This window comes from Xyrauchen texanus, chromosome 13 (genome assembly GCF_025860055.1).
Source record: "Xyrauchen texanus isolate HMW12.3.18 chromosome 13, RBS_HiC_50CHRs, whole genome shotgun sequence".
Lineage (NCBI taxonomy): Eukaryota > Metazoa > Chordata > Actinopteri > Cypriniformes > Catostomidae > Xyrauchen > Xyrauchen texanus.
Window position 1 is genome coordinate 24,681,193 of NC_068288.1, and position 23,620 is coordinate 24,704,812.

Genomic DNA, 23,620 nt, shown 5'->3' on the forward strand with positions numbered 1-23,620 from the left:
TGAAGACCATAAATAGGGCTATAAACTTTGTTTTGTGTTAGGTTTTTCATAGACTCGCACAAGTGCCGACTACCCCCACATTGGGCAGCTCACTCTTTCACACAGCCTTCCCTTGCTTACCCAGTGTTTCCACACTGTTTGTGAGTAGCCTACCTACATTTTTAGGAAAGAACACACATGTAATCTGTGTTAGTTTCTGAAAAGCTGTAACTTTAAAACCACTTGTATATTTTTGTCTTTTGCAGCCACAGATCACAGGAATGTGGCCAATGCAATCCCTTTGTTCCCTGTTCACAAAACTTTGGTGGCTTGAGTGAGTGAAACACCTTGCAATGTAACAGTACATGCTCTTCCTGCACACTGTCCTTTTTGATCTTCCGTCCTTGCAGACTCAAGAAATGTATGCCATCTTTCTGCATCAGTAGTTTCAGCTACTACAACAGCTCTAATAAAGCAGTTTTAAAAAAAGCTGAAATCGGCGAGCAGAATATGACCACAAAGACACACACTGTGCCTTGATCAAGACCATTATCAAACAGAATCTAGTCAACAACCTTAGGTCTGGTCAACCATTAGATATTCTGAATACTTTTTATAATGGGACTTTTGAACTCTTTAGTGTAGTGGTTTTAAGCTCTGTTTTCTCCACCATCCTGCAGTTTATGTTGAGGTCCAGGGGCCTGAGAAGGATTTAGAATTGGATGAGGCAACACCAGGATGCTGGGTAAGGCATTCACCTTAAATCCTTTATAACTCTTTTTCCTAAAGTTTCACCCCTCACTTTTCCTTTTTCTAATTTATGCTTTCTCATTTCTAATTTAACAGAGGGGTCTCTCCATGTGACTGAGGAAGTGGCTGCACTTCCAGCCCATCAAAACATGTAGGCTGCGTAAAAAGCGGTCGTCAAAAAAGTAAAGGATAAAGTGCAGTCACGTTCTAGAACATGTTTAATTTTCAGATACAGATCTACAAAGATCCTACACAGTTTCCTTTCCAGGGAAACAAATAAAAACAACAGCAGGGTATCTCCAAGCGACTGAGGAAGTGGTTGCGCTTCAAGCCCATCAAAACATGGAGGCAGCGTAATAAGCTGTCCTCATCAAAGTAAAGGATAAAGTGCAGTCATGTTCTGAAAAAAATTAGATTTTCAGATGCAGGTCTACACAGATTCATCACATTTTCCTTTACAAGGAAACAAATACAGAATTAGAGCATTAAAATTAATAACTTGTTTTATTGATTATCGTCTAAGAAGTTCAACCACATCAGGTTTTGCAGCAGCACTGCTAATAGGGGAGACCGGGCCGGTTTTATCACTGATTACCCAAGTGCTTATTTCTCAGGGTGGGGTTATTTTTGAAACTCAATGTATGGACATGAAGTCTTGACTATAGAAAAGGCTATTGAACATTTCCATTGTTATTGCTCAGGAAAAAGGTACAGTTCACTTAACACGCACTGACAACAACAAGTCATAACAAGTGATATTCATCTGGACAGGCAGGCAAAAAATGGACTACTATAGCACAGATCAGAATTTACCCTCCTACATGTAAACATGCTTTAAGCAAGTAATCACTGTAATGTGTCTATCAAAGGGTATTTTGTTCAAATAGACAGGGTCTAGAGACTGTTGAATTATTTTACATGAAGCTTATATGCCTTTCAAGTTCAACTAGCTTACTGGTAGTTGATAATTATGCTTAACTAATAGTTAACTAGCAATTTATTATTGGTTCTGTTTTTAATTTTTTTTTTATTTTATTTCACACCTGCTGATATTGATTTGAAAATGAATATAAAATGAAAAAAACTTTAATTAATTTGACATATTGTCTTTCTGTATGAGGATAGTGAGATAGTAGGTAAGAAAGCTACTAAATGTGTCTGGGAAACATAAAAGTATGCCTGTGTGACCATATGATCATGAGGTACCCAACATTTTTAACATTTGAGACTGAGAAGATAAATATAAAGTATGTTTAATGCTAATGCTGTTGGCATGTATTGCTGGTGTCGTTACATAGTGTATTTCTTTTCTTCTTTTTTTTTACATGTTTTAAAGGGATAGTTCACCCCAAAATGAAAATTCTCACATTATTAACTCATCCTCTTGTCTCCCCAGATGTGTATGACTTTATTTCTTTTGCAGAATACAAATGAAGATTTGTTAGAAAATAACTCCGCTCTGCAGGTCCATACAATGCAATTGAATGGTGGCCAGAGCACATAAAAAAAGCACATAAAGGCAGCAAATAAGCCACCAGTGATTAAATCCATATCTTCTGAAGCAATGCGATAGGTGAGGATGAGAAACAGATAAATATTTAAGTCCTTTTTTACTATAAATCTCAACCTTAGACCAGTAGATGGTAATATGCATTAAAAAAAAATGCAAATTACCACAAAATCAAAGTAGTATGTGAAAGTGGAGATTTATAGTAAGAACAATTGCTTAAATATTTGTCTGTTACTCACCCAAACCTATATCACTTCTGAAGACATGTATTTAACCCCTCATATGGATTACCTTTATGCTGCCTTTATATGGTTTTTGGAGCTTCAAAGTTCTGGACAACCATTTACTTGCATCAAATGAACCAACAGAGTGAAGATATTATTCTAAAAATCTTTGTTTGTGTTCTGCAGAAGAAAGTTGTGCACATCTGGGATGGACTGAGGGAGAGTAAATGATGAGAGAATTTTCATTTTTGGGTGAATAATTCCTTTAAATGTAACATTATATTTGGTGAATCTTTGTGTTTCAATTATAGGAGGTACAATAGGACATAATAACTTTTCCAAACAGATGTATATGTAAGTTTTATTATCAAAAGAACATATTGCAGGCATTTCCATGTCACACACTTGTTTATTAATGACACGATAAGCAATGCTTGAACTCTCAAACATCACTTGTGCTCTTAACCTGTAAAATGTAAACAAAAACTGTAATAAAACATTACTAGATAGTTTCAACCACACTTAAAAGTTCCAGCAGTCCCTCTTTACTAAGGAACAGTGTCTCTCCACTCTGCTGACAAAGCACCTCAAATGTGGGGAGATCCTCTAGAGCTTTCTGCCCTACCACCACCACATATGGATAGCCTAGATTTTTAGCATCCTTCATTCGTTTACCAATGGTCAACTGAGTCCTGTCATCCAGGACCACCTCTCCTCTCAGGTTGGGTAGACTGTTCCCCAAGCTTTGAGCCAGTTCCTCAGCCAGTCTTGTAGCTTCATGTGCCTTGCTGCCCTTTTTAGGGGGCAGGACACAAACCTGATAAGGAGCGAGCAACCCAGGCCAGCGAATAGCATCCTCAGATGACAGCACCTCAATAGAGGCGGCAAGGATTCGAGTGACTCCCAGTCCAAAACAGCCCATCTCTGCCACTGTAGGCTCATTCAAAGCATTGACAAAGAGGGCCTTGAACACTTGTGAGTATTTTGTTCCAAGGTAAAAAGTGTGTCCCACTTCAATTCCTTTGGATTCAGTCAGTGTTCCTATATGGCATCGTGAACACTCAGTCTGCCCTGGCTCCATGGTTTCAACATTGGCAGAGAAGCCACAGTTCCCACAAACAAGTAATTGGTCTTCGCCGATGTCTGCTGGTAGTTGAAACTCATGGGAAAGTGTGCCACCTATGTTGCCAGTGGCAGCCTGTACCTGCACCCACTTCAAGCCCAGTCTGTCAAACAAGCGTCCATAGGCCTGACACACAGACTGGTATGTATGAAGGGCTGCCTCTTCACTAATGTCAAATGAGTACATGTCTTTCATGTAGAATTCCCGGCCTCGCAGCAGCCCAAACTTTGGCTTCTGTTCATCACGGAACTTACGTGTTACCTAAAAGACAAAACCACAATTTTTGCACCATGCTACAATATAAGAATCAGAAAACCGCTTTTATAAACACAGCTTTAAATATTTAGTAAAAATAGCAAGATTTTGAAAAGATCTGAAATAACAAATCTTATAAAGTATACAATAACTGATTACAATTTACAATACGGCTATACATGTTCACATTAGTTAATTAATTAGGTATCATGATATTATGAAGTGTGTAATTTCTGCACCACTAGCGGCACCAAATGCAATTGCATTTTTTTGCTTTTTCCAACAGCTATTTGAATACACAATTTAAAATGTATTTGTATGTGTAAAAAATATCACTGGATTAAAGATTCATAATTGCTGTAAATGTTTTCTTCATTCACAATTTAACTATTGTGTTAAAGATATAGTTCACCCAAAAATATTCTGTCACACAAAGAGATGTTCTGTTCGCTCATTTCAGTACAACAGTTGATAGTGACTCACTTTGAAGCTTAAACCAACACCCAGAAGTGTCATAAAAGTAGTCCATGATGCGACTTGTGCATCATATTCCAGGTATTCTGAAGGCATTCCATCACTTTGTATGATGAACAGAAAGACAAGTTGTTATTCACACTCAAATCAATTAATTAATAAACATGTAAACAAAGCACAAATCCAATACGGTGACATGTCAATAACATCAAACCTCTTTTGTTCTTGTGTCATGACATCTGGCCACAAAACGCACAAGAAGCAATGAGGTTTAATGTTACTGAAATATCACCATAATGAATTTGTGCGGTGTTATCAGTAAATTGATTTGAGCACTCTCTCATGAATTACATTTCAGTCTGTACATCATACAAAGTGATAATTTGCCTCCAGAAGACTTGGAATTTGATCCATAAGTTAGGTGGACTTTTTTTTTTTTTGGTGCTTTAACCTTTAAAGTAAGTCAGCTGACTTTGTTTGGAAAAGAGCACCCTAAGCATCCTTTAAAATATCTCCTTTTCAGTTCCACATAAGAAAGAAAATTATGCAGGTTTGGAAAGATATAAGGGTGAGTAAATGATGAAAGAAATTTCATTGTTGGTTGATCTGTTCCTTTAAAAAATTATACCCAATAAATAACTAACTTATATGAAAATATTCCTTAAGTTGTGTTTGCAAAGGGAGCAGTGAAGGTCAATTTTAATACCTGGTACAGTAGAAGTGGCAGCTTCTTGTAAGATATCGTGCTCTGGGACGCAATAAGCTCTGTGACTGCTTCTTCATGCGTCGGACCAAGGCAGTATTCTAAATTATGCCGATCCTGTACCCTGAACATCTCTTTGCCCATGAGCTCCCAGCGGCCACTCTTCTTCCACAGTTCTGCACTGCACAGTGCTGGCATGTCAACTTTCTGCCCACCGATGGCATGCATCTCCTCATCAATGAGTTGAACCAGCTTCTCCATGGACCTTAGAGCAACAGGTAAATAGTAGAAGCAGCCAGGGTTGGAGGGATGGATAAGCCCTGTCTGCAGCATCAGTCTCTGGCTGCGGCATGTCAACTCTCCTGCCTCCTGACCTTCCCGGAGGTTGGAAGGCAGGAAGAGACGAGACACAAGCGGTGTTGGGATAAATGGTTTTGAATGGGCAAAGACTGGGGGCGAAGTGTGGGAGGCACAGTTGATGTGGCTTTTCTTTAATGATTTGAACAGAGTTCTGGACAGGAGGGTTGGAAGCTTGCGATTACAGTGATGCATCAAGACCCCCATTTTTTATCAATTCTGTTACACTGTTAATAAGAGAACAAGCAAAGAACAACATGAGCAAAGGATATTATAGCTGACAGGGCAATCAATTGATGCTTCCATCCCTAATCCCTCTCATGTCATAATAAAAAAAATAAACATTTTACGGCAAAATATTATGAGCGCTCATGTGTTATGCTTGCTTTGGTAATCATATACGTAATCATAACATCTGAAATATGCTCAACATTTCCATTTAAATTATGTCAAAAAGTGACATATTTGTGTACCCTCCTTTGCGTTTTTCTTCTTTATCATGTGTTTTCTTACTATCATCGTTCATCTGTGTAAGTAAATATATTTGAAAACCTGAATTTCAGATCTATGAACTGTTTACAATAAAGCTATAGCAAAAAAAAATTTGGCCCATAATTTTTCCCAGCTGTACAGTACATTGCTATCAAACATAAAGTGCTATCAAGTAATTAGCTAGAAGCTAGCAGACATGTACATTTTCTTATAGCAAAACAACAAAAAGGTCAAACTTACCGTATGCTTTCCCCCCTCCGTGCTTATATCTTTAAAATATTTTCAGATCAAAATACGATAATTTTTGCAACATTGCTGATTCTCTACAAAAAAAGAAGTTAAAGACATCGCCACTGACATCACTGTACACGACAGAAAGGACAACCTTCTTCTTCTAATCGCGCATGCGCACGACTAGTCTGCACCGCCACCTGCGGTTTGGGAGTCGAACATGACTTGTAGGACGAGTCTGTTGCTATGGTGTTATCAAACACGATGCTTCAGGAACCGGTTTGTGGTCTTGAATGAAACTTGCTGTCAAGACTGTTAACTGTGTCTGTTTTTATCACTCACTTTTGGAAGTGTCAAACATGTCCAACACAACAGTCAAGCAGAAGAGGCCCGCACTGAAAGTCACCAAGTAAGTTTTTACTTTAGAGAAAGACGCTAAACAGCAACGTAAACACTCGATTAACTGTTGCTTTCTACTGCCAGTCAACAAGTCAACACGACAAACATTTATTCATGTATTCTGATATTTTATATTACATTTATTTTACATTCAACCGGGCATAAGCCCCTGATGTATTGTCATAAGCCCTTGTTGTTTCTTTTTTTTTTTTTTTTTTTTTTTGAAGATTCACACGTTTCATTTCACAAATAAAATATGTTGAATTACTTTGTTTGCCAGTAGTATGTGTGTCCGTAATGAAAAGCAATAGGCTCTGGCATTGGTAGATAATCTTTCTCTTTAATTCAGTTCACTACAGAACAATCCTCAGCTGGGTTTTAAAGCTCTCGCATTGATAGCAAGCTGTTGAACACTACCGTTTACAATGTGACCTGGTATGTTTAAGCTATAGTTAGATATTATTCGGGGAAATTAATAAACGTTATTCAGTTAAATACGTTATAAATCCATATACAGTTGATGTCAGAAGTTTACAGACACCTTAGTCAAATACATTTAAACTCAGTTAATCGTGGAAAACATTCCCTGTCTTAGGGCTGTTAGTATCACTTTATTATAAGAATGTGAAATGTCAGAATAATAGTGGAGAGAATTATTTATTTCAGCTTTTATTTCTTCACATCGCATTGCCAGTGGGTCAGAAGTTTACATACACTTTGTTAGTATTTGGTAGCATTGCCTTAAAATTTATTAACTTAGGTCAAACATTTTGGGGAGCCTTCCACAAGCTTCTCACAATAAGTTGCTGGAATTTTGGCCCATTCCTCCAGACAGAACTGGTGTAACTGAGTCAGGTTTTAGACCTCCTTTTGCCACAACTTTGGAGGTATAATTGGGGTCATTGTCTATTTGGAAGACTCAATTTCGAACAAGCTTTAACTTCCTGGATGATGTCTTGAGATGTTGCTTCAAGACTTCCACATAATTTTCATTCCTCATTTTGCCATCTATTTTGTGAAATGTACCAGTTCCTGCTGTAGCAAAGCACCCCCACAACATGATGCTGCCACCCCATGCTTTTCACAGTTGGGATGGTGTTCTTCAGCTTGGAAGCCTTACCCTTTTTCCTCCAAAAATTATGATGGACCAGACCAGAGGACATTTCTACAAAATGTAAGATCTTTGTCCCCGTGTGCACTTGCAAACTGTAGTCTGGCTTTTTTTATGGCAGTTTTGGAGCAGTGGCTTTTTCCTTGCTGTGCAGCCTTTCAGGTTATGTTGATATAGGACTCGTTTTACTGTGGATATAGATACTTGTCTACCCGTTTAATCCAGCATCTTCACAAGGTCCTTTGCTGTTGTTCTGGGATTGATTTGCATCTTTTCATGCCAAACTACATTCACCTCTAAGAGACCGAATGCGTCTCCTTCCTGAGTGGTATGATGGCTGTGTGGTTTATACTTGAGTACTATTGTTTGTACAGATGAACATAGTACCTTCAGGCATTTGGAAATTGCTCCCAATGATGAACCAGACTTGTGGAGGTTCACAATATTTTTTTCTGCAGTCTTGGCTGATTTCTTTTGATTTTCCCATGATGTCAAGCAAAGAGACACTGAAGCTGCGTACACACTGCCAGCAACATCAGCTGTTGCTGGCATCGACAGTGACACCGACACAATCCCATTAACTTTCAATGACAGCACAGCGACTTCCGGCGACACGAGCTGTCGCGACCATTGGTGACTAGATGTGGGCGTGTCCAGGGACGTGACAAAGTTGAGACAAGTTCAACTTTATTCAAATGAAGAGCGACTTACGGAAGCGACAGCCAATAGGAGAGAAGACTGGAGAGCTCACATGATTCTTCTCTTTCTCTCAGCTCCTAACGGAAAGATGGACGAAAGGCAATTTTCCAGTGCTCTATGATATGGATATGGTATATCCAGCCGCAGCACTTGCACTGTATAACTACACGTACACTGTAACTGAACAAAGTTCTTGCACATTTTAAAGTGCTAGATATTAGAAATATTTTTATTTAGGTCTGATAAAGCCAGCTAGGTAGCTGTCTGACAACATCAGTTACTGTAACATTACTTACAGTACCTACTTGAGTTGTTTAATGATTATTAATGCCAATAACAGTCTGAATATTTACAGCAGTTGCATACACACACACACACACACACACACAAAGTTCCAACAGCCAGAGGGAAACAATTATAAGTGGTTATATATCAACGGTAATTGTTGACTTTTAATAAATGTATTTATTTTAAGATTTTTTTTGTTCTTAATGCTCAATAAAAAGTATCATACCAAATATAGGGAGGAGTGGATTCTTGCCTAAAAATGTACTGTTATAAATGAAAACTTTAATATATTGAGTTTTTGTTGTTGTAATAAATAAAAATACTAAAAACATTAATACAAATGTCAGATACCATTTTTATTACTGAGAGGCTATTTGCTGAAAAACATTTATGAAAAAGAGATGTTTCATCATCTCATCTTTGTTACAAAAAGTACTTTTTTTCCTTAATTTTGTCAATATACTTGGAAAACACACTATTACAGGGATAACATTTGTGTAATATTTTAAAAGATATATATAGACATACATAGAGTTTGCTCTACTTTTAATAGAATATTTATACCAATAGAAATGGCATTGATGACAATTTGAAACAAATTTGGAGTGGGCTCAAAATTACACTTTTGGGGAAATTTTAAAAGGGAACATTACTGGTCATGGTCATTAAGCAACTGGCTATCAATGACAATATTATTACTAAACCAATTCACAAAGAAAATGTATTATTCCTAATATGAAACTAAGGGTAAATCAGTGATTAGAAGTTAACAAGTGAATAGTCATACACACAACATAAATACATTAGAGTAGGTAATTTACCTCAATGTCATATAAACAAATATATATATATTGTTTCTAATTAAAAAACGAAAAATTTTGAAAAATGTCCTCCTAGCCCCTTACCTCTTCCAACCCTAGCAACGCCTCTATATATATATATATATATATATATATATATATATATATATATATATATATATATATATATATATATATGTACTATATAGCCTACATTTATATTTGATTTTGATTTGTTTTGGAGCTTTACGGTCTCGGTCATCATTAATTATAAATCTATGGAAAAGAGGTGTCACAAAACCTGTTCATGTTATTTGTCATTTACCCATTTATTTATCAGAGAAACACCCTAATAAATGTGTGCATCTCTGCCTTATAAACCAAGTTTTCTTTCATCTAGTGCATCTAAAACACTGAATGTGTCATCTGGAATATTCCGTGTGAATCAAAGCATTACAAAAAGCATCAGCAGGAAGAGCTTCAGTTCAGTAGGCGACAGTAAAATTCTGGACAAGAGCTCTGCCCAAATACCAAAGCATACTGTGCAGGTAATTATAGTCATTTGAAAATGTATTCCGTAATCATTTCCCTTATTTAAGAAAAAACTGATTTCTGGCGAAAATCTATTCATCTTTCTACTTACTAAACCAGGTGTTTGACGAAAATGGGCAGGAAGTCACTCCTCAGCCATTATATCATCCAGATCCTAGTGGTTTACAGTCTAAACAAGGCAAACTTTTCACCACACATGACACATCATGGGCTACCATGACAGACTTTCAGACAACCAATGCAAGCTCTGCTGGACCATTTACAAGGTATTTCTGGATAATAAAGCTTTCTTGCAGTACTCTGAGTGCTACATAACATCTGCACCACAATTTGAAATCTCTGCTCTCTCCTGCGAAATCGCAGTTATAGTAATCACTGATGTCATGGCAGGTCTTTTTTTGGGAGCATTTCAGCATCCAGAATGAGCCACTCAGTGGAATCAGTGGCTGATGAAACTGAAGACTTGTTAGTAAAACAGGACCTGTCCAGTAGTCTTACAGGTTTTCTTGACTCTTTCATATTTCACTTTGTCAAGTTTCCAATGTAAATGTTCAGTAGAGTCACCCGATATTATGTTTATGAAAAGTTCTGCAAAGACATTTCATTAGCTGATAAATTCACATTTCTTATTATTTATTTTAAATGCATTCCAATACACCACAACCTCTCTTGAATAAAACTGTTTTCACTTCATAAAGATGTTCAGGGTCCTATAGAGGAGGTGATGGAGTACATGTTGGATAGTGTGGCGGACTGTTACCTGACTGAAACAGAGACCTTCTGGCTGCTAGATATACCTGCAGTGTCCGTCTCAGCAGATTCAGAAGATGCTGAGGCAGTCAAGTAAGAGAATGCATCACTCATCATTACATTTTCCCAGTAATATTTAATTGTTTATATTTGATTGTTTAAATATGTACTTAACTCTATTTACTAGAATGAGATTTGAGTTGTTATTGCTTTTTGATTTTGTGCTGCATCTTTTGAAACCATATATTTCTCATGTACAAATAAAAAATCATTGTCTGAACAGTATTAGTTAAATAAATAATTTAATCTCTTAATTTTTCTTAAGGTGTTTAGATATTTTTACTGGAAAACAAGACAAGAATACTGATTTAATAAGTGAATATATATATTTTTTTGCAGTGTACATTTAGTAATAATACATTTAGTCTTAAATGTAGGCCAATGTTTGCTTTTTGATTGTTTTTTGCATTTTGAAGGGAAAGGAATGACGCATACATAGAGCTGTGCAAAAACAGACAGGGCAATGATAAGTATGTGGAGCGCTCAATGCAGACATTCAGTGGTGCGCCAAAGACGAAGGAGGTCCAAAGTGATAGCATTTCCATGGTAGACAAAGGTATAGTTTCAGTAAAAAGTCCTCCAAATGTGCCCCTCCAAATGTTAGAATGTGCCCCTTAAATTATAGACCTTACATAGTTATTTAAAAATGTAATAAAAAGAACAGAGAGAGAGACAAATATACAGACTGACAGTGATTGATTGATTGATTTACTAATTGATTGATTGATTGATTGATTGATATGTAATATATTTTATGTAACACAAAACACTACAGCTGGTTTCTGACACAATGATTTTAATGTCACACATTTTTATGCATCTCTGTACAGCTATCATGTCTTCCACCTGGAATATGTATGATTCATTCTGCAGTGGGAGTACAGAGGTCAGTGGAGAGACAGTAGTGTCTTCTGATGGAAAGAAGGCTGCTGTCCCAGACACATCCTCCATGAGTCACCAGCCTAATCCCGAGGGCCCTGACCAGAGTACATCTGTGGTCAGCATCACCAGTACAGGTTATTATGTTATGTCTATTACACCCTCAGTAAGCATATTGTTCACTTTACCTGCAAGGTTTTGCCTTGTTTTCCATTTAAAATATCTCATCATCCTTAAAATTATATATATGATTTTTGTTTTGAATTTAAACCTCACAAAATGATGGTATGTATGCTTAAAAAACTATTTGCAAATATGTTAAGAAAAATAAACTGAAATAGATTCACTGAAAACTTGTCTTCTTGCACAGTTTGCTTCTCAAGTAAATGTATCTTATTTTATGGATGTTTAGAAATTTTACTGGAAAATGAGACAAAATTCTAATTAAAGGGATAGTTCAACCAAAAATGAAAATTCTGTTATCATTTACTCACCCCCATGCCATCCTAGATGTGTATGACTTTCTTTATCCAACAGAAAACAAACAAAGATTTTTAGAAGAACATCTCAACTGGTTGGTCCTCACAATGCAAGTGATTGGTGACCAGAACTCTGAAGGTCCAACTAGTACATAAAGGCATCATAACAGTAAAGCACATGACTCCAGTGATCATATACATGTCTTCAGGAGATATATTATAGGTGTGGGTGAGAATTAAAATATTTAAGTCCTTTAATAACTATATTTAATAAGCTTTAATTACTATAAATCTTCAACTTTGACCAGCCTCGACCTGTAGGTGTCTGAATCTGAAAGTGAAAATGTAGATTTACAGTAAAAAGGACTTAAATATTGATCTATTTCTCACCCACACCTATCAAATCACTTCTGAAGATATGGATTTAACCATGGATTTTTATGCTGCCTTAATGTCCTTTTTGGACCTTCTGAGTTCTGGTCACCATTCACTTGTATCGTGTGGACCTACAGAGCTGGCTTATTCTTCTAAAAGTCTTCAATTGTGTTCTGTAGAAGAAATAAAATCATACACATCTGAAATAGCATGAGGCTGAGTAAATGATGAGAGAATTTGTATTTTTGGTTAAACAATCCCTTTAAGAACATTATTTTTGGCAGGATAGATAATTAGTCTGCATGTTTTGGATTAATGCTAAGTTAAAGTTAAAAAATACATTGTCATGTTTTCTCAGTGAACTTGTGGTAGTTTTGCAGCTTTACATGATTTTAAAAATGTATTAATTAATTTCCTTCTTGTTTTTCATTCAGCCAGTAGCTTGAGCTCTCATCTTGAAATCGAAGCCTTTGTGCTTCAGGTGGAGGAACAGCCAGACTCTGAGCTGATCTTACAATCTGACAAATTCAAACAGGATCTGGCTGTGATGGAAAGGGTGGTTCTGGAGAACATCTTCCAGCCCAAGCTTGCTGCATACAGACAGCTGCCTGTTATAGAAGGTGATATATTTTGCATAATATCTTTGATATGAACCAGATCAGATGTTAAAGGAATATTCTGGGTTCAGTACAAGTTAAGTTCAGTCGACAGCATTTGTGGCATAATTGTGATTGCAACAAAAATATTTTCAACTCGTCCCTTGTTTCTTCAAAAATCATGGTTACAGGAAAGCACTTACAATGGAATTGAATGGGGCCAGTCTATAAATATAATTATATTACTGTTTAAAAAATATGCTACAAGACATAAACATTATGTGTCAACATGATTCTACTGTGCTAAAATGTCTGTACTACATTTTATTGTCATAAAATTGCTTGGGGTTTAGAAGTTGTAATATCGCATGTAACTTTGCACTAATAAGGTTAATAAGCGATTTTATCACACTAAAATCATGTTAACACGTATAATTGTGGCTACATTTTTGAAACAGTGTGTATTTTAATGTTTATGGACTGGACCCATTTACTTCCATTGTAAGTGCCTTAATGTAAGCACAACATTATTATAAATTATTTTCATAAATAAGGGATGTTGAAAATACTTTTTGTACAAATTAATATTATGTCTAAAATGCTGTTGATTGAGCTTGTATTAAACCTGGAATATTCTTTTAAACATATCAATAGTCTTGCTTTGTCTCCATATTTTAAATTCCATTTGAAATACATTACTAGAATGTGTCTATGTTTGCTATGTTGAACAGATCCGGACTGTGCACGGACGGCAGAAGACCCGGAGATTTGGACGAAGCAATCTAAAAACTCTCTGGGCCCATTTCTGGAGCACCTCTGGGCCTTCAAGTGTGAACTCACTATGGGGCGAAATGTCAGCAGTATGGCCTGGAACAAGAAAAACCCAGTACTAAACTTCTTACATAAACACATGCTTTACATGTTTATGTATATATTTAATTTGTATGTTTTCACTGAATGACATGCTTGGCCCACACAATTCACAACTCAATTCAACAATGAATCAAGGGGGAGACAGTGTAAAATTATATTTTGCAATGTGTTTGATTACAGGATCTTCTTGCTGTGGGATATGGACAGTTTAATTTCAAAGATCAGAAATCTGGACTTGTGTGCTGCTGGTCTTTAAAGAACCCTACGGTACTCTGCACATCCATCTCACTGATGCACATTTTAAAGCCAAGACATCAAAAAATTAAAGCAGATCTACCCAGTTTAACCTTGCTTATATTGCTTATAACACTTTTGCAAAGCATTTTATTTCTACAGTTACTTCTATATCTGTTCATATAAATGCAGTGTGCATGTATATGGTTTCATTAGCATGCCATTTCACCTTTTGTTTTTACTAATATTGTTTAAATGTGTATGTTCATTTTTCTCAGTGGCCTGAGAAAATCTTTCATTGTGAGAATGGAGTAACTGCGCTGGATTTCTCGGCTTGTATTGCCAGTCAGCTGGCAGTAGGAATGTATGATGGCAGCATTGCCATCTACAACACACAGAGCACAGAACAAACACCCATCATTGACAGCAGGTGGGGCTGTGAGAATTCCTTTTCTCGATTAGTCAGGATGTTACAGAAAGATACAAAGAGTTAAAACAGGTATCTCTTTATCAGAGGTTCTTAGCTGGTAGGTTGGGTCACAGGTCTGTTCTGAGAGGGTCATGTACAGCCAGTGTTGAATAGATTACTTCTGAATTGGTACTGATTACTAATAACATGGCTAAAATTGCAATCAGTAACATAATACCTTGGATTATATTTTTTAGATAATCAAATCTGAAACACAAAAACATATTTCTTATCTGATATGTAGCTATGTTTTGGCCAAGATGGCATAACAAGATGGTATGAATTATTCTTATTAAAAAGAGGATATGTTTTATTTTAAATTTGTCTTCCAGATTTACTTCCAGAATCAATAATTAGTGAAGGTCACTGGATATGATGTAGACATAGTATTTTATCAGCAGAGTTTAATATTTTTGAAAATAAGATGGCATAGTCTTGTGATATCATCGGTAGGCTGATTTAGAATGAAAATGAAAAAGATTAATTAAAAGAATTAGGGACAAATTATAAATTATGAACAATTTATAGACATTGCCTGATTAATATGTACTCCTGTAATCCATAGAAAGTAGCTGTAATCTGATTATGATTACTTTAAATGAAAATTGTATCTAATTACAAATTCTTAATTTTGTGATTTGATTACATTATCCTGATTACATGTAAATTGTTACTACCTAGCACTATGGACAGCAGGGATAAATACAATGCTAAATTACAATACAATGCAACAAACAATATACCGTAATCACATACAGTTAGGATATCAACTTTTAAAAGGAAGGAGAAAACACTCCCTTTGTTGTTGATGTCAAAGGTCATATAGTTTGTCAAATCAAACTCTATGGTATTTTGGCGCAAATTTAATTTGTAGAAGCTAGCCAACTTAGGCTGATGCCAACATCTGACTGTCCATTACTCACATTCAGCAGCGTAGGACAATATTTGACCCAGTGTTTGTTCCATGTGTTAGGCTGGTTAATCCTACTTTTTTTTTTTTTTTGCATTTACAAAATATAAATCACTTTGCATATTGTTGGGTTTATGCAGTTCATGGTAAAAATGAACACATTTCAATGTTTAATTTAAATAATTTGTTTTGTTTACTTTTGTATGATACACAATTTTGGGACTGTTTTTGTTCTCAACAAAGACCACATACACCATTCAAAGTATTTAGTTGCAGTGTGTATGTGGCCATAGTGTTTAATGGAAAATATGGGTCTGGAAACAAAACTTGTTGAGAAAAACTTCTCTGTGTAACCTGAAAGCTACAATATAGTCCCTATTTGGAATGTCCTCGTACAGGTATAATCTTCTATCAAAATGCATGTTTGAGCAAATTAATTCTACAATTAACTTCAAAACCAATTCTAACTTTTATTGTTTCAGAGCATATGCTGTTGAATCCTAATTCAATGAATTTGATCTCTTGAGATTATTGTCCTTTTCTTTTTGTCATGCAAGCACAAATCACAATTCTGTGTTGCAAAGAGTGTTCTGATTTTGTTATGATCTCACTCCGTCCTTTATAATCTTGACCTAGTGACTGCACCAACATACACACAGGTCCAGTGTGGCAGGTCAAATGGATTGATCATGAGACAGCCCTGTCTGGCGAGGAGAAAGGGGAGACACTCATCTCTGTGTCAGCTGATGGAAGAATCAGCAAGTGGTTTCTCTGCAAAGGCCTGGAATGCATTGGTAATGTTCAGAATAATGAGATATATGGGATACATCTCTTTGCAGAGCCATAGACCAATGGTAGGGAGTCATTCAAGAACTAAGATGGCATCAGGCCTTTGTTCTGATAACACAATTATCTTTCTGATTCAGTTTAGGTTTGCATTGTTTTATTACTTTATTTTTTCCCACCTACTTGATTTGATGTGTTGATCATTAATTATATGAATTTGAAACCACAGTTCCCCTTCTGTCAATCACTTGACGTTGTGTTGATTGTAGTGACACAAGGGGCTTCTTTCGAGAGCCTCAGATACCTCTGAATATGAGAAAAGGCCAATTCCAAATTTGCGAACAGAATTTGCATATACCCGTATGCCCCCAGGCATACGGGTATAAAAGGCAGGGATCGTGCATCTGTTCAGTCAGATTCTTTCTTCGGAGCCGAGCAGTTGTGCAATCAGCGAGCTGAGACATTCACTACAGTTCCACTCACCTCTAAGAGCATTGCTGATGGATCCTACAGTGCATTACCAGTGGCTTTCTCCCTTCTCTGTGCACCAGTGCAGTCCACGCCCCTGGGCGCTTGGACAGCATTTCCTAAAAGAGCAAAAAAAAAAAAGAACTCTAAAAGAGTTTATTTCCTCTAAAAAGTAAACACATTGGCATTGAACGTCTTTTTAAAGACGCGTCTTTTTCAAATGCCTTTCTGCCTTTGTGTAGTTGCTGGATGTGGTAGATATCTCTCTGCTTTTGATGGTCATATATGCTGCCTCATGTGTATGGGCTGCGATCAAACTGAGGCAGCGTTTATGAATGGTAAACGCTCGATGTGACACCAGCTCACCCCACGGCCAGTCTGATGTTTCCTTCAGACCCCCCGAGCCGGTTGAGAATATGGCCGCTGCATCGGAATGCGTTGTGCATCTGATGCTGAGGACTCGACTGGGCTGCCACCTTCAGGTTTGCTTGCCCGCTCTGTGACCGATGCACAAATGTCCATCATGCTTGCCCGGGCCGCCGAGAGCGTTGGGCTGCACCGGAAGTACCCCTGCGAGTTCTCAGCTGGGCTCTGCACAAACTCCCGTTCAAGATGCTCATGCAAAAACAGATTCTAACATGTGTCCGGCATCAAGATTGGTTCGCATCGGTAGACCTGAAGGACGCGTACTTCCACATCTCTGGTCAGGCGTACCAGTACAAGGTCCTCCCCTTCAGCCTGTCCCTGTTCCCTCACATCTTCATAAAGGTCGCAGAAGCAGCCCTTGCCCTGCTAAGGGAAGTGGACATCTGCATACTCAAATAGCCCGATGACTGGCTTATCTTCGCTCACTCTCGAGAGGCACTATGCACTCACAAGGACCAGGTGCTCAGGCACCTCATCCGTTTAGGGCTTTGGGTCAACTGGGAAAAGAGCAAGCTCTCCCCGGTTCAGAGCATCTCTTTTCTCGGCATGGAGTTAGACTCAGTCTCAATGATAGCACGCCTCACAAACAAGTGCACGCAGTCGATGTTGAATTGCCATTTGTCATTCAAAATAGGCACCACCAACATCTAAAGCAGTTCCAGAGGCTCCTGGGGAATAAGGCAGCCTCAGTTGCTCTCGCACCGCTAGGGTTGATGCATATGAATCTGCTTCAGACTCGAGTCGCTAGATGGGCATGGCGCCACGGCACATATCGTGTGGTCGTCACCCCCCTCTGCCACCAATTATTCAACCCTTGGACAGACCTCTGTTTCCTGACGACAGGAGTCCCTCTACAGTTGATGTCCAGACACATCGTGGTCACCACAGATGCCTCCAAACAGGATTGGGGTGCCGTGTGCAATGGGCACGCAGCTGCCGGCTCCTGGTCAGGCTCGCCGTTACTTTGGCACATCAACTGCCTAGAGTTGCTGGCTGTACTACTTGCCCTGCAGAGGTTTCTCCCACAGATCCGAGGGAAGCACATCTTGATCTGTTTCTCTCGTCACATGTCACAACTCGCCCGCCATCTCCTCCTTTGGAGTCAGCACCGACTGAGGTCGCTGTATGCCACTCATATCCCAGGCAGCCTTAACACGGCAGCGGATGGACTTCGCTCAGCGGAGCGTGGAGGCTCCACCCCCAGGTGGATGGGACCTGATGCGGGACCTTATGGCAGAGCAGAAGTAGACTTGTTCGCTTCCCGGCAAATTCCCCTGAGGAAAGACCTTCTTTCTCAGGGACGGGGCACCCTCTGACATCCGCTCCCAGACCTTTGGAACCTCCACGTCTGGCCCCTGGACGGGATGCGGAAGATCTAAGTAGTCTAACACCAGCTGTCGTAGACATGATCAACCAAGCCAGAGCTCCCTCTACCAGGCAGCTTTACGCCCTAAAGTAGTGTTTGTTCGCAAATTGGTGTTCTTCCCAAACTGAAGACCCACAGAGGTGCGCAGTCAGGTCAGTGCTCTCATTCCTGCAGGAAAAAATGGAGGGGCAGATGTCCCCCTCCACCTTAAAGGCAAAGCTATAGCGGCCCACCACGACGCAGTGGACGGTAAGTCCCTAGGAGGTTGAATCCTCCCAGGCCATGCCTGTTCGCCTCATGGGATCTCTCCGTGGTCCTTGCGGGCCTTCAGAGAGCCCCCTTCGAGCCACTAGGGTCAGTCGAGCTAAGTGCCCTCTCCCAGAAGACAGCCCTCCTGATTGCGCTTGTTTCCATCAAGAGCGTTGGAGACCTGCAAGCATTCTCATTAGGCAGGACCTACCACCGCGCCACTTCCATGTGTTCCATATGAGACGTGTCCCCCTGCCACAACACTGTACCAAGTAATGGCCGAACCTTGTTCTCGGCTCCTCAGTGCAGATCCTGACTGAACAGATGCACAATCCCCACCTTTTATACCCGTATGTCCGGGGGCGGGACATGCAAATTCTGTTCGCCAAATTGGCATTGGCCTTTTCTCATATTCAGAGGTATCCGAAGCTCACTACAATCGACACAACGTCTCATCAGGGAACGGGGTTACACTAGTAAACTAGACGTTATATATTTGTGATTATATGTACAATTGATATAATTTTTAGGTAACTATTCAGCTAAGCAAATTTTTGACATTGATCTTGTTAACTATGTAGTATTTAAAGATCTTTCTTTTGAGTTCTTTCTTTTGAATTTATTTATTTATATTTTATCTATCAAATCTGGCACTTGGAATTATTCATATATTTTTTATAAATTCAGTAAATAGATGTTGGTAACGCAAGCATATTTTAGAGTGATTTTTATCTAATGGTGTATATTTTTGCAATTGAAACATATATTTCAAACAGAAACAGAAATATTTCTATTGTAATTTTTTGCCCCATTCCCAACTTTTTCTGGCCCATCCAAATGGAAATCTAAGTGCCGCTACTGCCCCTCTATACTATATATCATTAGCATTTCAAATATGGGATCATAGCACAATTATTATATTTCTTGTAAATTAGTCCTGGTTTTAGTAGAAATAGCTCAATTTCTGTTTGACTAATTTGTCATTTGTCTGTGTTAGATCTGATGAAACTAAAGAAGACCAAAATGAGGAGTGAGAGACGTCCAAAACCTGATAAAAGAGAAGAACTGTTTGAAGTGCTGATCTCACAGCACACTTCAGGGATGTGCTTTGATTTCCATCCTAATGTGAGGCCTACATTGATTGCAGTGTTGTTTCAGTACATCTTACATATCTAAACCATAACATCATAAAGATACTGAAGAGAATTAAGTTTATTTCTCATGCTGTTGTCTGCAGGATTTAAATATCTACCTGGCTGGAACAGAGGAAGGTCAAATTCACAAGTGCTCCTATTCATATAATGAGCAGTTCTTGAATACTTACACAGCCCACAAAGTATGTTCTGTAATTTCCTTTTAATTATTAGTTTCCCAAGCACAAAGCATTTCTGAGAGATGTTTAAACTAGATGATGAATGTATGAGGTTAGTTGACGTAAAATACTTTTTGAAAGTTGATGTCCTTTGATCTATTCTCCATTTAAATATATTTTAAGTAGCATTTTTTTCTTATTCTTTTATAATTCTTTGACATGCAGCTTTAGGGCCACATATTAATTGAGAGCCTAAAGTACATGGAATATTTGTACTTTTAAAAATGTATTTGTCATACTGCAGTACTATTTAAAATGAACTAGTATAGGCAAAAAATATTATTTACAATTATATATATATATATATATATATATATATATATATATATATATATATATAAAACTTACATAAATTTTTACCTATAATCCAGATGTTGATTAAATAAAAACAATCCATGGACAGGTTATACGTGAACTATCCATGAGAATTCAGAAATATTTGTCTAATTTTTCAAAGTGTCTGACGGTACATATAGTGATGGAACAATATATCACACAGGCCAATTCATTGGCTGATATTTGCAGATTTGAGGTTATTGGCATCGACCAACCTGATCTCATAAAAATTCATACATCATTTACAAGTTGGCTATTTCGTATGGTCTCGCACAATGTCATTCACATAAACTCGTACAACTTCATCACATGCAAATTACCGGATGTCTAAGCACGTTCTGCACACGAGGCGTAAAGGATATACTTATTAATAATATGCCCTTACCCAAACCCTTTATCTATACTTAACCAATCAGTAGTGTGTGTAAACATGATAGGAAGCTGTTGTTGTGTGACCGAGGCATGTAATTGTCATGTATTAGATGGAAACGATGTTTAGCAATGTAATTGGCTATGGTGAAAGTCATAGGAATTCAAACAAATGAAGTCGCATGATATCATAGAATTAGCCTAATTTAGAAAAATCTATGAATCCCGAAGATTTTGCCTTGAGAGTGTGTTGGCACCAACCGATCGATACCCATGCTTGATTGGCCAATTGATACTGTAGAAGTCATTCCACCTTACAGTATATCAGTTCAAAAATCTTTTAGCTTTATCAGTGGATAGGGCACATCTTCTGTTTTATGAAATTTCTGTGAATATTGTGTAAAAAAATTGTTTCATTTGAGGAAATAAACATTGCATCTGCCATAAAAAAAAGGAATATCAGTCAACCACATAGCTTATGATAACAATATGGAGTCTTTCTTCATCTATCTTTGCAAGAAGAGTCTTTTTTTTCTCATCTTTACACTTCCCACCTCTCCCCAGGGTGCTGTTTATAAGATAACATGGTCACCGTTCAGTCCAGATATTTTCCTAAGCTGTTCCTCAGACTGGACTATTCAACTGTGGAGACAGGATCTGCTGAAACCAGTCCTGAGTTTCACATCTGGCCAGAAGGCTGTGTATGATATCATGTGGTCCCCACGCTGTGGTACTGTCTTTGGAGCAGTCAGTGAGGGTCGGGTGGAGATCTGGGATCTAAGAGTCAGCATGTAAGATCTTGTGCTCTGTATAATCTTTGCCAGCTCAAGAACTATATATAACAAACATAGTCAAAGAATTATTATCAAAATTATAAGAATTATCATTAATAAGTCAATAAAAGTTTAGTTCTTCTAAGAATGAGAATTCAGCCATCATTTAGCCCTCATGTTGTTCCACACCCTTATGACTTCCTTTCTTCCATGGAACACAAAAAATAAATTCTGAAAACTGTGCTGATCACGCTTTTCAATGCAGGTAATGAACTGGGGACAAACCTTTCAAGCTTGGTAAAATTGGTCTATAGGACTTGTTTATATATTCAGTCATACGGTAGCTTTGTGTGTAACACTGACAAGAATATAAGTCATTATTCACTAATTGAAGGAATAATTCACTCAAAAAATAAATTTTGCTCATCATTTACTCACACTCATGCCATCTCAGATGTGCGCTACTTTCTTCTTCTGCATAGAACATTCAAACATTTTTAGAAGAATATCTCAGCTCTGTAGGTCTATACAATGCACACGAATGGTGACCAAACCTTTAAAGTTACAAAAGAAAGCCGGCATAAAAGCAATCCATACGTTTAATACAGTGGTTTAATCCATGTCTTCTGCAGCGATCCAATCAGTTTTGAGTGATTAGTAAAAGGAGTTACATTTTGTTTTTTCTCATCCAGAATCAACTGGATCACTTCAAAAACATGGATTAACCACTGGATTCTTATGGAATACCTTTATGTTGCCTTTATGTACTTTTTGGAGCTTTAACGTTTTGGTCACCATTCACTTGCAATGTCTGGACCTTCAGAGCTGAGATATTCTTTTGAAAATCTTAGTTTGTGTTCTACAGAAGAAAGAAAGTCATACACATCTGGGATTTCATGAGGGTGAGTAAATGATGAGAGATTGCTCATTTTGGGTTGAACTTTCTTACCTTATACTTTATGTAATGCTTCACAGATCAGAAGTTCATGAACTATATTCAAATATGAGTACAAATATTTGAATCTAACTTCTGAAACATTTCTAACTGTATTTGGGGTGCTGGCCAGCTGAATTTTTAAGAGTTCAGCTTTCGTCAGTCTAGCTGTAATGTTCAGCAGTTTACACTGCTTTTTTCACAGTTTGGACCCAACCATTGTGAGCGTGACCAGCCCAGGAGTGAAAGCGACTGCTCTGCTGTTCACCCATGAGACAGACTGTGTTCTGGTAGGGGACAGTGAGGGCCACGTCAGTGTGTACAAGCTGGAGAACTTCACATCAGTTTGCAGCACACAGGTGATTTCCTCAACCCTAAAGGGATAGTTCACCCAAAAAAAAAAAAATTCTGTCAATCATTCACTTTCTGAGTATGGAAAAAAATTTAATAAATTTAATGACCGAGACTAACTACAGCATAACATCTCCTAGGGTTTTGGAACAACATGAGGCTGGGTAAATGATGACAGAATTTTAATTGCTTGGTGAACTGGCCTTAATTATTCATTCTGTCAATCTGTCACCAAGCATGTTTTATGGTTTAATTGTATAAAAATACTGCCAACCACATTTAAACTGAGACTCATCTTGTTACTCGGTGCTTTCTTTAGTATTTGACAGCCTAAAAGTGTAAATTTGAATGCTCATCTGTTCCCTGGTATTGCAGCCAAGCCTTAATTTTCATGTGGGCAGCTGTATAGCAAAGGGTTGGTTCAGCCAGGGGTACTTAAAGTTTCATTCAAAAGCTGAGTTTACATCTGTCTAATGTCTTTCGGCAGGCGGATACACTGGAGGATATAATTCAGTCTACACTGGCCAGTCACCTCTGAAGAGTGTTAGGACAGTTTGGACAGACTGATAGAGGCTTGTTGTTGATTTGTAGGCTGAAAATCAAACATTTCAAATAACC

General features: G+C 37.8%; 2 protein-coding genes and 1 long non-coding RNA gene across 3 annotated transcripts; 2 read left to right on the plus strand and 1 right to left on the minus strand.

The window, feature by feature from the left end:
* Positions 1-269: 269 nt before the first annotated feature.
* LOC127654483 (uncharacterized) lies at positions 270-1,713 on the plus strand. Its single transcript, XR_007971934.1, has 3 exons — positions 270-400; positions 660-724; positions 826-1,713. It is a non-coding gene; the product is annotated as an uncharacterized LOC127654483 (long non-coding RNA).
* A 948-nt stretch (positions 1,714-2,661) lies between these two features.
* pars2 (prolyl-tRNA synthetase 2, mitochondrial) lies at positions 2,662-6,256 on the minus strand. The gene is made up of 3 exons (XM_052141299.1): positions 6,108-6,256; positions 5,022-5,602; positions 2,662-3,847 (listed from the first exon to the last, which is right to left on the minus strand). Exons 2-3 carry the CDS (start codon positions 5,580-5,582, stop codon positions 2,966-2,968), a joined length of 1,443 nt encoding a protein of 480 aa, XP_051997259.1. The 5' UTR covers positions 5,583-5,602; positions 6,108-6,256; the 3' UTR covers positions 2,662-2,965.
* A 112-nt stretch (positions 6,257-6,368) lies between these two features.
* dnai4 (dynein axonemal intermediate chain 4) lies at positions 6,369-23,620 on the plus strand. Its single transcript, XM_052141509.1, has 17 exons — positions 6,369-6,507; positions 9,796-9,943; positions 10,047-10,213; positions 10,338-10,447; positions 10,646-10,790; positions 11,174-11,313; positions 11,588-11,773; positions 12,925-13,110; positions 13,818-13,972; positions 14,140-14,226; positions 14,472-14,623; positions 16,209-16,366; positions 19,865-19,992; positions 20,105-20,203; positions 21,509-21,735; positions 22,857-23,010; positions 23,490-23,620. Exons 1-17 carry the CDS (start codon positions 6,392-6,394, stop codon positions 23,538-23,540), a joined length of 2,409 nt encoding a protein of 802 aa, XP_051997469.1. The 5' UTR covers positions 6,369-6,391; the 3' UTR covers positions 23,541-23,620.

Bases quoted from the DNA above. Each gene is read 5' to 3' on its own strand.
- pars2 (XM_052141299.1), bottom strand. From the start codon at position 5,582: ATGGGGGTCTTGATGCATCACTGTAATCGCAAGCTTCCAACCCTCCTG. The intron at 3,848-5,021 runs GTATTAAAATTG...TTTGTCTTTTAG, and splicing joins TGCCACTTCTACTGTACCAG to GTAACACGTAAGTTCCGTGA.
- dnai4 (XM_052141509.1), top strand. From the start codon at position 6,392: ATGAAACTTGCTGTCAAGACTGTTAACTGTGTCTGTTTTTATCACTCA. The intron at 10,791-11,173 runs GTAAGAGAATGC...TGCATTTTGAAG, and splicing joins GAAGATGCTGAGGCAGTCAA to GGAAAGGAATGACGCATACA. The intron at 14,227-14,471 runs GTACTCTGCACA...CATTTTTCTCAG, and splicing joins GGTCTTTAAAGAACCCTACG to TGGCCTGAGAAAATCTTTCA.